This window comes from Perna viridis, chromosome 12 (genome assembly GCF_037379345.1).
Source record: "Perna viridis isolate PV_CMFRI_1.1 ecotype Kerala chromosome 12, ASM3737934v1, whole genome shotgun sequence".
NCBI lineage: Eukaryota > Metazoa > Mollusca > Bivalvia > Mytilida > Mytilidae > Perna > Perna viridis.
Window position 1 is genome coordinate 20,876,979 of NC_142456.1, and position 17,994 is coordinate 20,894,972.

At 30.8% G+C, this 17,994-nt stretch overlaps 1 protein-coding gene across 3 annotated transcripts in view; it reads left to right on the top strand.

Moving 5' to 3' along the window:
* Positions 1–17,328, top strand: part of LOC148601645 (neuroglobin-like) — a 62,986-nt gene extending 45,658 nt beyond the window's left edge. For 2 of the 3 annotated variants that reach the window (XM_088554861.1, XM_088554862.1), the window contains exons 2-3: positions 8,572–8,797; positions 14,639–17,328. In XM_088554861.1, the coding sequence (XP_088410987.1) occupies positions 8,572–8,797; positions 14,639–14,788 (376 nt within the window). In that variant the 3' untranslated portion in view covers positions 14,789–17,328. Of the gene's footprint in view, positions 1–8,571; positions 8,798–10,130; positions 10,317–14,638 lie in introns of those variants that run through there. The other variant, XM_088554863.1, reaches the window with a different exon arrangement.
* The last annotated feature ends 666 nt before the right edge of the window (positions 17,329–17,994 follow it).

Consider the following 17,994-nt stretch of genomic DNA (forward strand, 5'->3'; position numbering starts at 1 on the left):
TCGATCATACCCATAATATTCTCACCAGTAGCTTAGTTGAAGAAACTAGAAATACGCCTTAATCCATGGATTCTTCCAAGTTGACTTTTAAATTTAGATTTTCAACAACTCTTAGTGTTAGAAGTATTAACCCGAAAACAATATTCTCTTGTAATTAGAATGGCTTTAGACACTTACCCTACCGGTGCAAGCCATTCTTGCTTACCGTTTTATAGAGTATGATTTATTTTTTAACTTTTAAATAATATGTTTTTAATTTGGTCTTGGTTTGTCTCACTTTGTTTGATCCGGTTTTGTTACCATGGTAACTATATATTTATCTATAGTAGGGTATCGTAAGTATTTAGTAGGAATCGTATATAAAAGTTCAAAACCCTTTTCATGATTGTAACCCTAAACACATACTTGTAATGGTTCAAATACGTTGACAAATGTGTTATTTATCAGCCGTTGATATGGAAAGGCAATTTATTATTTTGGTTACGTGTACGACTCGTTGTAATTACAATATGGAAATCATCTTTAACTTTTTACTTATATTATATTTACCTTTAATTGATTTGCGATTTGCGCGTTTTGGTAAATATCGCACCGTCTGATCTTTTCCTATGGATTACATTCTTTTGATTACCGCCATAACCTTGGTTCCCTTGATAACTCCGTCCAACATACATCTACTATTCCGTAGATGTACCCAGCTGTGGAATATTATCATTGTCATTTATAAATGATATATATTTATAATGATATATACTATGGCATTTGATTTTTTTCCTTAGAAAAAAACAAAATAATTTAGAGTATGTTCTAGATTAGGTTGAAAGTATTAGTCTAGCTTTTTATGTTTTACTTGCTATAAACATAAGATAGAATAATATATATTTTGCGTAGTAAGTTAAAATATCTGAGAAGAATGTAAACTGTCGTCCTTAACTTTCCCTGGTGACGTTTTCAAATACAAATGTATATGATTTTCTGCATTAGGTGACCGGTAAATTATTGGGCTAGAGCGTCAGCGGTAATGTCCTACATATGTAGACCCTCTGTCAAAACATGATTGACTGAAAATCTTTCTGTCGGAAGTGAGGTGTGTAGTTTAAATGTGATTGTTTGAAATTTTACGCAAACCATGTGTTATAGGGAGTCTCCGTTATTCCTGTTGGTTGAGACATGAACGACTTAAACGGCATAACGAGCATTATCAGTAATGTGAATACAATAGCTACATCCCTTATCGACAATGGCTACAATTTCTATAATTATATTAATTTGCAAATTTAAATGCGAGAGTTGTCTTGTCCTGAATACTTAATAAATAAGAAAAAGCCCGGCGGATATAGTAAAATAACCATTTTTTATTTGTTCGTTAATTCAAAACAGTTTCAATTTTAGGAATTATGTCTGAAGATTTATATTTGTTTTTTACATTTATATTCCACTTTCCTCAATTCAAATATGAATCCACGTAGTACTATGAAAATGCCATTCCTAAAATGACCACAAGTTATATTTGGAAAGTTAATTTTGTTTTCCTCCTGCTTTTTACTCATGAATGTATGTACAAGAGTCAAAGATGACAAATGAAGGATAATAATCGGATTACAAAGTTAGATTTCCTACACCTCATTTATCACAACTGCAAATCAAACATCCTTTGATACATTCATAAGATGCTGAAGAAATGAACATTAGTCCATAAGGAATAGGATTAAAGAAATCGTATTAGGGCACCTGTTTCATGGACAATCTCATTACTACCAATGTAAATCAAAGTTTTATCACAAAGTCAACCGTTATAATCTTCGATTTCCTATATTTCAAGGTATCCAACGTAACAGGTCGTTGTACGTGTGAATATATTTATAATAAAATATAAGATGAACATATTGGATGGATGGCTGGATAGATGTTGATAAATTCATTGTGTACACGGACTATCAAGAGAAAATGAAAAGCAAATGTTCATTATGAACAATCTAACATTTTGATATTATTAACTGCGAATCGAGGTTTTCATTGCAATTGGCCTAAAATTATATCATTAATCTGTGCATTTGATTAACAATTTTGCTTTACTCTCTGTTTTCTTTACACCTTGCCGCAGTGTCCGTTTTCTTTACCTTTTTCCTCAGTGTCCGTTTTCTCTACTCCTTGTACCTATTTCTTTCATCAGTCTCCTTAATGTTTTCTTAGTTTTATCCTGTAATAATGAAACAAATGAAAATTGAAACACAATTGGGACGGAATTTGAAGACGCTACTTTTCAGGTGACCGATGTTTTACTTAATTTTATTTTATAAGTTTTACTCACGACGTAGAATATTCAATACGTAAACAGTCCATATTATGTTTATGTCTAAAATACATACATATCTCGTTTTTTATCCATCGAAAAATTAAAAACATGCAGCAGTTTCCGAATTAACTCTATTCTTATTCATTTCAAATGTGTTAATTTCGAAATGAACCGAAAAAATAACTAAAGGAAATGGAATACCAATTTACTTTGGTCTTAGATAATACCAATGATCGTCTATAATAACAAAACAAACAAATTCCATCAAAGACCATCTTTTAAAAGTATAGATCATCTATTATACGAAAGAAAAGGTTTAGGCGTGTAATTTGTAACGAACGAAAATTACATAGTTCTGTGACAATGTTTGCCTTAACAGTATATTTCTACTATAAAAGTCACTTGTGTTATAATCCATCATACTCTTAGATGATTTTAGCATGGATTTGCACTACAAACCCTTGTGTATCTAAATTTCATTCCCTTTATTGGGGAAATCAAGGGAACAAGAATTGGAACGATTATCAAAAGAATAAATTCAAATAGACAACGACTAGAGAGAGCGAAAATTGGCACTCACGACAAAGAAAATGAAATAATCAAAGTAACACGTACACAGTAAAACAAAAATAAATTTCATCTTCATGACAGTGTCATTCCTGAGAATGATATAAAGCGGTTTTAAATAGCAGCATATAATTTAAAAAAAAACTCTTTTCCCAAAATTATATAGGTCTCAAGTCTAAGGAAAATTAAAATTGAAGAAGACAAGAAGCCTTCTGATCATAATAGTGTTTTAATAACAATAAACTGAACCTTCAAAAATTAACATGTGAACGAAAAAAAAAGCATGTGTTTTGATAAAAGTCCAACAAATATAGAACGTTTAGATGTAAATAAAAAAAAAATATTGCATGTAAAGTAAACTTGGCCTCCAGCTTGACAGAAAAACCATCAGGAAACAATACTTATCAAATGGAAAGTAATTGATGTCACGATATTACTACAATGAATACATCTTTGTCAGACTGTCAAATGATTGCAAAGTTACTAGTTTGGCAAGTGACCTTACAACCCTTGGTAAATTGCAATATAATGAATCGTAAAAAAATTTATTCATATGAATATCAGACACTTGGTCACCTCGGGTGTAGTTTTTTCATTTACGATTCATCTTAAAAGATACGACTATTTGGTAATGTATTTATATTTTTGATTTATAGTCAATTGTTTTGAAAACAGTATTCTTTATGAAGAGTAATAGTAAACAAGTTCCAATATCTTTTACATATGAATCAAGAAGAAATAATAGTCCGGTATGATCTGTCGGATTTGTTGCATTCTTAAAATGGGTTCCTAAAAAGTCTCTGCTTAAAAATCAACTGCATCGAAGTTATATTATTACTTTATATTAACTACCAAGGAATAATGAAGGGAGCAAAATTCTAGCGGAAATCAAAAGAATGCAATCCAATGACAAAATCAGATATGGAAAACAGACACACACGACAAAGAACATAAATAACCAAAATAATACATACAATGTAATAAAAGTAAATGTGCAACTCTTTTATGTCATATCATCTCGAGGAATATGTGATTTGCTGAGTTACGTTAGCGTTGTCTATTAGATTGCAGTCACTAACCTCTTTCTACAAATAAACATAGCATAACGAAACTTATAAGTAGCGACGGAAATTATATAAGTAACGAATTAAAGTTGCGTCTTGTATTAACAATCTAATTTCTGCTGGGCATTGTTATGAATCGAATCAATATTGCAAGGTAAATTGTTACAATGTTTGTTTTCTTGGTGCAACAGTCAATCATTTGCTTTGTAACTATAACTGCTTGCAATATTTTTGTTTTTGTCATATCCTAGTTCTTTAATTTCCAAATTCAATTTACCGTATAAATGGATATTTTCACAGTCTCTTTCATGTCACTGTTTGCCTCTCACAAAAAATACATTACGCAAAAGAAAAAAAAAACTCATACGGTAACCAGGTTCGCAATATCTAATTTCATCAACACTGTGACAGCATAGGACAGGAAGTATTCAAAGACCAAAGACTTCGTCATATTCCGCTCACAGAGAGAATAAGCTGGAATCTCCTCATAAATGAGTTACATTTTAAGCTGCATTGGCTGCCAAATTTGTTCAGGTCTGATTCTAAAGAATTTCGCTGATTCAATGGAATAAGTTTGTAGTAATGCAATTGAGGCAATAAATGCCGAAAATACCTACAAAATATTATGAACGTTTTTTTTTTTAATCAAAGAAGATCGATAGCTTTGATCTAATTATTTTTCGCCATTACTTCCGGAGAATGCCCACAGGACAATCACCTGGGTTTAAAAATACTTTCATCTTGGAAGAAATTACCAATTACGGGTACACAGATAAGCACATACCTTGTTTACAATTCATTCCATCTATTTATTGGTTAGTTTTCAAATGAATAATGACAATTACTGACCATATTTGTGCAACATCATATCACCATATGTAAATTACAAAAGGATCCTTGTGTTATATTTGAACTTTTTTTTCTATTACAACTTGAGTCCGTCGGCCTTCCTTGTCGTTGATTTACCACTTTCGCTTTGCACTCAGATTTTTTTACGAATCAACCCTTAGATACATGCGCGGTTTAGAGTCACCGGACGTTACATGCATACGAATTTATCGAAGTCGACTTTTTGTCTTGCAAGACAATAAATGTATCGACACCTATTTCATGTGTTTAGTGCATTCATTGTTGGATATCAAATAAAATTATACAGGAAAAGTACAAATCAGTAGAAATAATTCAAAGTTAAGGCATATTTCAACAAACACCAAAAAAATACGAAAATGACAGCTAATGCAGCTTTAAGGTCTAATATATATATAGGTTGGTATGCAGTCACTAAAATTGAGTACATGTGATTTTGTTTTGATTTTATGATATTTCTATTGAAAACATACTTTCATCTTTTGTTGTTTTTTTTTCAGAAATGGAATGTAAATAAGCTATTTATGATCAATCAGAACAATTACATCATTCAATGTTTGTTGTCTTGGAATCTTTCGTCTTTCGTTTCCATTATAACTATTATTATGTCATCTATATCATGGAGCACTTTGAAAATTGTATCATCTTTACGAAAATAATATTCATATATCGTTGTCTATCACACCTGCCTATCTTCTTGTGCCAGTTTCTGGTACAAAATTGTCTTTATCAAAAGGCATTTAATATTCGAAATAATAAGTAAATAAAACAGTTTGCACAAAGGAAAAATTCTTGTACTAACTACAAAATATTTGGAATGTAGCCTTCTCTTAATTAAATTGTTGTTATATTCATTTATAGATACACAAAAAATCAAGCTGCTTATTTCATTTGTTATTGAATATATTGTTAAGCATTTACTGGTATTTTAGCAGTCTCTGTAAGAAGCTAAATACATTCGCAAAGTACATGTAGCATCCATCAAAATTAGAAAACAAGCCAACAAAACGTTACGTGTACATGTACTATTTAAGAATAATACAAAAAATTTCTATTGAAAAATAATATAAATTTTCCATGTGCATATTGTTTATTGCGCGAAAATAAGCCAAGATTCGAAAACAAATGATTAAAACACTAAAAATAATAACAGTATCCTATTGTATTCGGCGAAACACCTGGTGGGATTCTTGATAAGAAATTGGAATTACTAATCAAGTTCTTTTATGTTAATACTAATGTTACTCTTTAAACAACTGAGCGCTTGTATAACGTTATCTTATCTTCGTGACAACAAATTGGAGAAACAAATTATTTCGTTACTAGAACATCATCCTGTGGATAATAACAAGAATTAATTTAACATAACTGTTGTATATTTCTTTAATCTAAGCTTGGGTAATTATTCATCTGGGGGCATGTCCTAAACGTTGAAAATGATATTTGAGATAATGAATTTTCTAATAGCCACACCTGCAAACCAAAGGCTTTGAAAATTGAAACACAATTTAAACGGTATTTGAATAAACTCAAAAACAAAGTATCTTTGTCAGTAAGTACAAAACAAACTTATGAATTTGTGTAAATCAGGAACTTGTTTATCTCCCAAATAGATTTTAATGGAGTCTGAGTTGCTCATTTACTTTTGCTGTTTTACACGAATTTGTAGTTATTTTATGTTCTTTGTCATGTGTCTGTTTTCCCTGTCTGTCCTTTGTCCCTGTATTACATTTATTTGTCTTCCACTAGAACACTCCCCCCTTTGATTTCAATTTTGTTCTTAGTTTGTCTGTTTATAAACTTTCTGTAATGATATTATTAGCTTATAATGTAAGGGTTCACCGCGTTTAAAGTAAGAAGTAAAAGGAAACCATGGCAATATATAATGGTTTGGGATAAGTTTGTCTAAAGGACGGTTCTTTCATCCATGTACTTTGATCGGAGCTTTGACTTATCAGTCTTTTTTTACATGTAATGAGAAAACCCAATTATTTATTTTCCAGTGGGCAATGTATTGAAGCAACTCTAAATATTAATTCCTGGGACTCACCAATCTCCATATGTCATTCCTGTTGATTACAATGTGTACAATGTCGTTCTGTTGTACAAAAATAGGTTTTTAAAATATATTTACATTCATTAACCATTCAGTCCTTTCTTGGCGCCATATGTATCTAGTTGTGGGTTGACTATTTAAACATGGTTATTTTAAACTTTCATATGCAAGTTGTTGGCAAGGCTACTTCTCAACTTAAATTATTATTGTTTGATCTATTACGATATACCCTGATATTTGAAGGCATTAATTAGAAAATATTTTGTGTGTTTTGTTTACTTTGTTTTGTTTTGTTTTGTTTTTTGTTTTGTTTGGTTTTTTTTTATCTGTTATAGGTTTTCCGGGTATGATTTTTTTTTATTTGTTCCGTTAAATTTGTATTTGCCGTCTTTCTTGTTTTCTTTTTGGTTGTAAGTTTATTGTGCGTTCTCTTTCTTGACACCATAACAGCTAAGTGCAGTCCCTTTGAAATTATCGAAATACATGATGCAACATTGTAGTATTTATGATCGGTAGCAGTCACGACTATTTAACTTGATAAGTCGTCTGAGTGAACAGAAACATATATAACTGTTCTTGTAAACTTGTCACTTGCCACCCACTGTCTGATTTTCACATTGACGTCCTAATAAAAAGAAATTGAATATTTTGGTCTGCCTGAAATTACTTACTTGGGAACATGTTAAAACTGCCTTTAAGTGTAAACATTAGTCTCTTGACCACGTTTATTTTGTCTACTCAACAATACACATTAGCCAGAACCATGTTTCTGTTATTTGATCAATGAAAACATTTATCTTAATCCATGATTATAATTGACCACCCAAAAAATATGACGTGTTCAATTAATCATTTTGAGATAATGAGATGGCTACATATTCCACTTAAGTTTATGTATCTTATTACAAATTGCCCGATAACCCAGTCGCAGACTCTTAGATATATTGTAAGATAGCCACCTAATAGACATGTAAACTTCATTCATCTGCCACATTTATATTTCTGTATGAAATAAATTGGCTTTAACTTATTAATCAACGGTTCCAAAACAAGTACGCGTTGTTCAAGCAAACTAAAACATTTCAATGATTGTATTCCGTTGGCATCCAAATCTTGGGAATCAAGTGATGTTGAACCTGTAATATTTATTTTTACTTTTTGATAACAACACTTGGAAGCATCATGAAAGAAAGAGTTAAAATTTTCACTGCAAAATTCTTCAATGAAGTGTATATACACGATTAAATGATCACAGGGAGGCAAAACAATTGATTGGTGTGGTCAGTGAACAGTTGCGTTATTTACAAACATAATTAAGATTTAAGGAATAAGACAATATTTTTTTCATATATGGAGCTGTAAATTCATTGAAATGCACTGACAAAGAACATTTCAAGGGAAGATAACTCTGTCAAAAACCTCATTTTTCTAATATTCTATTGAAACAATTCTGAGCAAATAACAGTAATTCAGAGATCAAAAAATGGTCTTTTTATAGAGGAAGCACCTTTAAGTGATATTTCATTATCCAATTGGTGGGATTTTGACGTAATGTTTCTGATCTTTCCCATTTTGGCTGATTTTTAAAAACTTCTACACTTAAAAAACATCCCCGTCTATAAAAATATCATTCAACCTGAAAAAAGTTTTTTCGACACAAATTTGACATACTCACTCACATATGTTTTCATTATTTACAATTTCATCATTCTATCCTTCAGATTGTTTGACAGTCACCCAGAGGTTCAAGATGCATTCCTTCCGTTTAAACAACTGAGTCAAAAAGATATGGAACAAAGTGCAATCCTCAGATCGCATGCTCTCCGTGTGATGGGGACTGTTGATAAGTGTATATCTAGGCTGCATAGACCTGAGAGGCTGAAAGAGTTAATGGGTGAACTAGGTCAGAGGCACGTTCATTACAATGCAAAGGAGGAGTTTATAGATGTAAGTAATTTGCATAAAACGAAGGGAGCATGCGTACTATATCCTTATGTACAATTGATTAAAAGCAAGTCATTATGTAGTTTGGAATTTAAAAGCTACGTACACATCTACATATTTGTTTTGTTTCAATCCAGTCAGCCGTTTCTGAGTGGATTCGGTTACAAAACGAAGGTTAAAAGCAATGAGAATTCAACACAGTAGCAAAAACGTATATATATCTCCAACTTCGTTTTGGGAACATAATGATTAAATCAGTTTGATAGCTTCCCTGTTATGTGTTCAGATCATGTTTGAAATAAGGTTATAAATCAAGTTTCGTTTCATTAAACATACAGATGCAGGATTGTAATTATAGATCACCTTTTGTTATAGAATAGATACATAAACATAAAACCACATCAAGGGAAAATAATACATTCGTGAGAATAAAACAACTATTTTTGATGTCGCTATCTGAGACAATGTACAGTTCCAATATAAGCAATCTTTCATTGCTGGTTTAATAATCAAAAGTGTTGTTGAGCTTTAGTTACATGATCCTTTGTAATTAAAATCCCTTGTGAAAACAATGAATGAACTTCAATTCATTAACAAAACTGAAACAATACCATCTAAGTAGGGTCTTGATATGATGTAACTCAGTCATGAGGAAATTTTAAAATCAACATCATTATTTGAATATCTAATAACGACCTCATTTTCTATAGGTAACAGCAACCTTTTCGTCTCATTTACAGGATAGTCGATGAGCTTGCATGACATATACTACTCAGGGCTTGGATTCAATAAAATAATGTTCTGTAAATATACCCATTAGTCGCAATAGGCACATAAGTACGAAAAAAGTAAAATAGTAAAATAGTTCCCGCAAAAATATTTTTAGCACTATTAACCTCTAGTCATTTTTAATATGGTAAAGGTTAATAACCGCGTAAATTTTCAATCGACCGAATCCGTGAAACTATGCAACGAATATAAGTACCTTAACACCTCACGAAAGTCTATCAAGTTCATTTGTGTATGTTGAAAGAGGTAAACGGAAATAATGGCAGTAGTGGAGTGTTAAGGAAGTATACCTAGGGTAAGGGACACAACTCTTACAAATCATTGTAACGTTTGTATGCAGCATTTTACATCCATCTTATGCAAGCATCTAATTAACTTGGATTGATTTTATTCTGCTTCAAACAAAAGCTTGAGAGGCTTTGGTGAAATTGAATATTATACAAACACATCACTGATTTCAAGAGTTATAGACCCCAGGTCTACCTCCTTAAGGTTTGTCATAAGAATCGCTTTTTACATGTTTTGGTTTTCTTTTCTTTTTCTATAGACCAATGGATACGACATGATTGACTCTCAATCCATTTGGCGCACTTGACAGATTTTTCCATTTTTCACGGATTCTGGATTTTCATTGTTTGAACGTGGTGCTTTAAGATCTGTATTTCTACTATGTAGAATTGACAGAATACTGTTAATTATATGTTTCTAATGGTTTACGGTTAATAGACTCACCAATTATTTATTTATTAAGACACAAAAAAAACATCTGAGCGTGTGTAATTTGATACCAATGTAATACAACCAAACTAAAGTTCTATAAAACAAAATTTCTTTAATTAGATCCTTGTTAATCACAATAAATACTCACCAGCATATTATTAGGTTTGACAATGGTTGCTATAGTTACTTAAATTATCCAAGAATACAGACTTTACTGAGTCAATAAGTCGTATAATCCTAAGTTCTCTAGCATATTAAATAGCATACTAATGATTACGTTATCTTTTCACATTGTTCGAAAATAACCTATTGCGTTAGAAGTTATTAATTTTGGTTGAGATATTTTAAGGGTGACATTGGAATTTGGATAATCATAACAAAATGTCGCGAAACGTAATGAAAACAAAACTATTGCTAAAGTGACATCAGGAATTTAAGCATTGGAACATGAACAATAAAGATGCAAATCCATGCCTGAACGTCACCAAGGTACAAAAAAGTCAAACTTGGTGAGGTGTAGATGTCTCTGAATTTTCTTTCTATTCATTTCTATTTGATTCTGTACTACTTTGGCGATATTTGTATGGAATTGGAACTCTTCAACCTTTCTCGTTACAAAAAAAACCCCAAAAAAACCGCGGATGCACTAGGCGAAAGTGATCTGTTCTTTATTTGACCGATCCGATACAAAAAAAATAATAAAAGTTGTTGAATATTTTACCGACACTGTTTCCCTAGCTCCTCGTTTCGCGCCACAATTGTCGGAAGAGTTGTTATACTTTTTTTAGTGATATATAAACAATCTTTATCCGCAACTTGTTGGAAAGAACTTCTTTGATCCGCGTAGGACAAATTTTTCCAGGAGGAATTCTTCTTTCTGCATCTGAGGTTATTTTTAAGTGTAGCAGAAATTGCTAAGAACTTCCAACTGTATTTGTATTATGACTCATGAATGATATTTTCATTTTACAAATGCCTAAATAGGAGATAAGTACTGCTTTCCACACTTATAGTTATTTTCGATAATATAAACGCGCAAAAATCAAACATAACAACTTGATAACCAATATTTTTTTTTTCATATTGATATCAAGGTTGAATGGTACATTTGAATTTTATAAATCTTCGAAAAAAAATCATATAAAATCATTTTTCCAAATAATTCAATTTTTCAACGGCATTTGGATCCCTGCAGTGCAAACGAACTATGAGAAACATTTTCAGAATTTTAAATTTTATCTCAACATATCTTTAAAATTAGAGTAGGCTTAATGCAATTTTAATTTTAAATACAATTTTGTCTGTTTTAATGTTGGAATGAAATTGGTGTATATAGAAATAAAGAAAGCTATGTGTTCAGGCTACATGATAAATCTAGGTCACTTAAATTCAATCCAGAACTATAAAGGATGATTTGTGATATTGACATATTAGATATTCATATGACTCACTTAATTACATGAATATTCAAAAAGTTCTTTCAATCCGAAAGCGTTCAACAAATAATAGAAATATAAGATATAAAAAAAAATAAAAAAAAGTTACATTAAGCCTAACAGGAAAGGATTTTGTTTATTCAGATAAAATTATGATAAAAGGCCAAGAGTTCGTATATACTGTAGAAAAGGATATGCAATAGCACAGTTAAAATATTATGAAACATGATTTGTTTTGGAAGATTTATAAAACTCAAGTGAACTATAATAATATAATAAACTTTATAATAAAGTCGTTGAATACTGTTACCAATGAACATATAACTTTCAAGAATTAAGTAGCACTCCAGCTAAGGATCATGCAAAATGTGATTCATGGGTAAAAAGCCTACATATTTTTATTTTTGATATTTTGTTTGAAATGTCATAGTAAACATAAATTAACATGTGGTTTTTCATATAACCCGTGCTCTTTGGAGATAAAAATTGTATAGAATGCACTGTAGATTCAAAATTAAGGGAGATAACTATGTAATTGACGCTCAAATACAATAGAATCTACTGGGTTTTTAATGTTGATTATATCCTAAGAGCAGGCAGATTCGAATGAATAATTACATATTTCATAGTATAGACCCACAAAACAACTTTATTACAAAAATTAAACTATGTAGCCTTTAGGGTGTATCACATTTTTCAGATTTTACATGATTCTTACTAAGACAGCTACTTAAAAGAAAAAATACTTTTTGCATAGAAACAAATACAGAATGGACATGTAGTATTTGATACTAAAGAGAATGTTTCTCGTTATTAACTGATTTAAAATGATGAATTTCATTTGCCAATATTTTACAAATACCCAATATTTTATCTTCGTTAAAATTGCATGAGTCATATTTTTTTGCGGCGGTCCCGATTGATAAGGTAATATATATTGTTATCAGATTTATATCTTGTGACCAACGAGTCGATAAATAAGCAAAGATGTGAACTGATTGTGTCGTGGGACGCATTTGAAACACGGTCCTTTATACTGAATTATTTATTCATAATTCGTAAATTGAACCAATTACTATATAATTATGTGAAATAGCATAGAACAGTGTCATTTGGTAATTCAAAACGTTAACATTTCTTTATTACCCGTTAATGTTGTATCCATCACAATTTAAAGTAAAACGAGCCATATTAGCATTAAAACTTTGATTGGCTTAGTACCCGTACATGTAAAAAACAGGCAGGTTATAATATATATTAACATTATTTGGTGCAATATTACACTGCCACCACTTTAAAGCATTCAACACAATTAAAGCACAAATTAGAAACAATTTAATATAAATTGGTTGTGACATATTTCGAGGAAATATGTGGTTCACAATAGCCCAATTTTGCAATTATTGAAATTGACATTTCATGCTGTTTGTAGAATGCCTTCATCTGTATTATCTATTTTACTGAATGGGGCATACAAGAAGAAAAAACAGTAGCTATGATTTCATATTTTTCTTGATTGGAAAAATAAGGATTAAACACCGATATTCAACACTTAATCGATGTGTAAAATTGGACCATTCAAGCAAAAATCTGATAAAAGATTCCTCTAGGTTCTTTCTCTATTCTCACACATCTGCGATGTAAAGTGTAAATGAAATGTTTCTGAAGTGCACTGAATTGTATGCAATGCACCCCATAGACGTACTGTTACTATTGGATCTGTCTAATTTTTACATGGACCTGTATATTTCAAATCTTGGTGAGGATTGCAAATAGAAGTGTTAACTGATGTTTTATAAGTTAGGTTTGTATACATTGTTAATGTTCAGATCCTGTTCTGCTTCTTTGTTTAAAATATATGTTCATTGATCTATTAAATTGGTTGTGAAATTAAATTTGTTGATGGCCGTAATTTTAATCTTTAACTGTATCAATCGTCTCATTTTAATGATTAGTGGGGAAAGAGTCGTCATTACAGCAATGTCAATATCAGTTTTAATTAATTAAGTTTCCATTGCCCGATATACAATAATTTATACATGAAAAAAATATTGCATTTAGTGAGAGCCATACATATGTTATTTATTTCATTATATGGAACGCCGTAACTGCCTCGTGGTAGATCCTTCTTTATTGAATATCACGATAAGATTTTGATAGTGTTTTGCATGGGTGAAGATTAAAGATTTGGGTTATCGTTCACCAGATCATTCTCGAGTGAAGTGTGACAGAAGGAGCAAAAAGACTAAGAGTGTCGAGTGTCGTCTAAACTCGCAAAGGAACATTTTCAGGAGAAAATAAAAGTTCTTTTTCTAATTTCCTGTCCCACATTGAATACGATCATTTGATACATATGTTTTGTTCATTTCTCTGTATTTCTATTTACATAAGAATTAAAAACTCGGTTTTTAGTTGATTCATTGTAATTTTCTTCTGTCGGTATCACAATCCTATTGCAGTTTCAACCAACAAAAAAAAACAACAACAACAAAAAATTATATGTAATTTGCACTATACAGATGATCTAGGTTAATGCTTATTGACTACTGTGGTATCTATTTTGACTCCCGTGTGCACAATATTAAATTTTACTTATTTTTTTATGGCAACACTAGTAGTAAGGCTAGTATTACACCTGCTTTAACACACCGTTTCACGATGGAATGTCTGTACCAAGTCAGAAACATTTCCCCAGTGTGTCCATCTTTTGAAAATTAATGTATTATTTAAAGTCACCTTTTCATGTCATAATTATGATTTCGGTACTCTTCTTATTACCAGTTTAACTGAGTTACATCTACGTCAACAACAGCATTCAAGTATAAAAAGGGCTGAATTTAACTTTTCATGAAAGCTTATTCTTACATGTGTTTTTTTTTTTTTTTTTTTTTTGTTTCAGATGGTTGGTCAACAATTTCTGCATGCCATTCAACCTCACCTCCAGGAAATTTGGTCAGAGGAATTGCATACAGCCTGGAAAAATTTATTCAACTATATGACATTTTATATGCGACAAGGATTCACGGGTTCAGCTACCATACAATATTAGGCAGTCATATCATTTGGTTTTAAAAGACACATATTGTTTTGTACATGTCACCTGGTTTTTAACTACACTTGAAATTAAGGTGATTCAAGATGTTGCAAACAAGAATTACATGAATTCAATTAATTATACATAATACATCATTTTGGAATACTATTATTTAACTTGTATTCTCAAATTGACCATTTGACAAGGAAAAATCTACTTGCATAAATTTCAGAAAAAGTCGTTAGTGTAAAATGTATGGTAAATCATAAAGTCATGATGCTGTTTTAATGTTCGTCATGATTTACGATCAACTTTTACTTACGACATTCTGTGGCATTGACTTAACATGCTCATATCGAACAATGTCAGGAATGTCATGTGTCAAATTCAGCTTTTTAGTTCCACTTTTTTTTTTATCAAAACAAGAATAAATATTATTACCTCTAAGATGAATGTCTGCAAATAATCAAACAGAACATAACATTGAATTACGTAATATTAACTAGTACATGCAGTCCCACATTATGAGGCAACGAAAATCAAGTGCCCTTATTACTTGTTAGTGTAAATATCACTTACGCTTTGTATATATTATGATACATGTTAGTTATGAAAAAATGAATAGTTTTGTTAGTTTTGTTACATCACATTTAAAAAAAAACATTATAATTCTTATTCAAGTGTTGTCCCAGTCGTGAGACGATGCAAAACTAAGTAATGCTAAGTGATTCGTGCAACTGTCCGTAACGCTTACACTTTTCAATTTATTTTGATAAATAAGTACCAAAGTCTGCTTTTATAAATTATCTCCCATTTCGAGCAATATAACAAAAAAATCAACGATATAATATTTTTTTGGAACTTTATTCTGAAGGAAATTACTAAACGTTCTCATATCTATGTTACTCAGCCGATATACCAATGTAATTATAACGAAAATCAGGTAAGCCGATAATAGTACTTGCAAATATTATTTAAATGACGTGTATGTCCTTTCTATAAACAAACTCCTGCATGGATAAGTACAATGAAACTCCGTCTTTTTCATGTGCTAGACAAAAAATAAACGAAATGATAATAGTGTTTTCAAAATATATATGTTCCAACATTGAATTTTCTAGTTAGGTTGATTGAGCTACCACTTACGGAAAATATGTCTCATCTGTCATTCATGATGCCGGTTCAAAAACATTTTAACGATAACGTACTTTCTAGTACGAATATTTGCGATTCCATAGATGACAGTTTATTCCATTGAAATCTAGTCTAGCTATCATATATTCGAACTTCAAATGTAAGTAGATCTTATGGCACATTATACTCTAGACAAAAGTTTTCCGTGAAGCAGACTTTTTACAACTGCGAGGACAATTATCGACTATTAAAAATCTGACCGTCATTTTGCAAGGTTCATAAATCTCATTTTGCATTTTTACGATGACATCGTAGTCAACCATCTCATTTCAAATATATGATATTTCGTGAATGTGTGAGATATATGAATCATTAATTATCAGATACTGTTTGATACAATAGTGAAGTTTTTTAAAGTTATATTTACTTAAATTCCATTTGTAACATGAGGAATATTTTGTTTACTGTAAAATGTCATTCTTAATCATTTGTTGGTGACGTCACTAGACTTAATTAGCTGAACATCATCATATATTGACGAAGACCCTTATTATAGCAATTTATTTTAGTAACCTCTTAAATTATTTCTTCATATGTTGTTCTTACATTTAAGTAGCAGTTTTTGTAAGAGTCATGCAAATTCTGTAATATGTCAAACACACCAATAACACTACACAATTTTATTTTTGTTAGTAAGTTGCTTTATAGGTCTGTATGATCAAATGTATTCTTATCATTTCCAAAGTGTCAGCTCTTAGTGATAATTCACATTGCAAATCCAAATGTTTCTGTTGGATTTTTTTTTTTTGGTGTCAAATACAGCGTTATCTCCCTTAAGTTATATACAGTATATTCTATATAATTTATATATTTTAAGAACAAGGATTATATGAAAAACCACATGTTAATTTTTATTAAAAATATCATTTAAAATAAAGTATAAAAAACGTATGACAGATTTCCAACCATAAATCGCATTTTGCATGATTCATATCTGGAGTTCTACTTAATACTTCAAAAACATGATGAAGATAGAGAACATTGAACGGATAAATAATATGAAAAATGTGTCTCAATTATGTTATATTGAGAAGATAGATCAAATTTTCAAACATTTTAGTTGTATGCGATCTAGATAATTCAGTATACGTAAATACATGTTTGTACAAGCATCTTAGAGGCATCTAGTGTAAACAGTTTCACCAAAGCGCTAGTTTTCTTTGTAAATGATTTCTTTGTATGATCCCCCCTTATCTCAGTTCTGTGAACATTGGATATAGTTTTGTACATTCTTCAATATTATTATTTGCACATATTATAAATAAGTTTGTTCCATATCACAGTGTACTAATGTAAAAAGAAACTACTGTGCATATTGAGTCTGAGTAAACGTACACATTTAAATAAAGTGTTCCATAAAACATCGTAGTTTTATATATCATCCAGAGGTATTTTGTAGTTGGGTCCAAAATCATTCGAATTATATATTGACACACGTGCTTACATAAAACAAATACATAAATTTAACATTTAAGGAGGTTGACCTAGGGTAAGGGACATAACTCTTGAAATCAGTGATATGTATCATTTTCAATTCAAACAAAGCCTAGCAAGCATTCCTTTGAAACAGAATGAAATCAGTCTGAGTTACTTTGGTGCTTATATGAGATTGATGTAAAATAGTGAATAGAAATGTTCCAATGATTTGTAAAAGTTATGTTCTCACCCTGTCTCTTCCTCCTTAAATGTGAAATAATCATAATTTGAAGGGTACACTCCTTGAGACGTTTAGGTTTCTCGTACTCACGATACCTAAACACACATTAAACGTTCCCCAAACGCACGATAAAGAACGCTTTTATCGTGCGTTTAAACGCGATAGACGAACGCTCACAGCGTGCTTTAAAACGCACGATAGACGAAAGATGAAAAATGGTAATATTTGCAAATAATGATGAAAAAGAAAAACGAAAATTGAATTAATGAAAATATATCAATGAATAATAGTATATAATATAAAAAATAACAGTTGATCAAGTAAATAATCAAAGTACAAACGTAAACGAACGCTTCGCTTCTATCGTTCG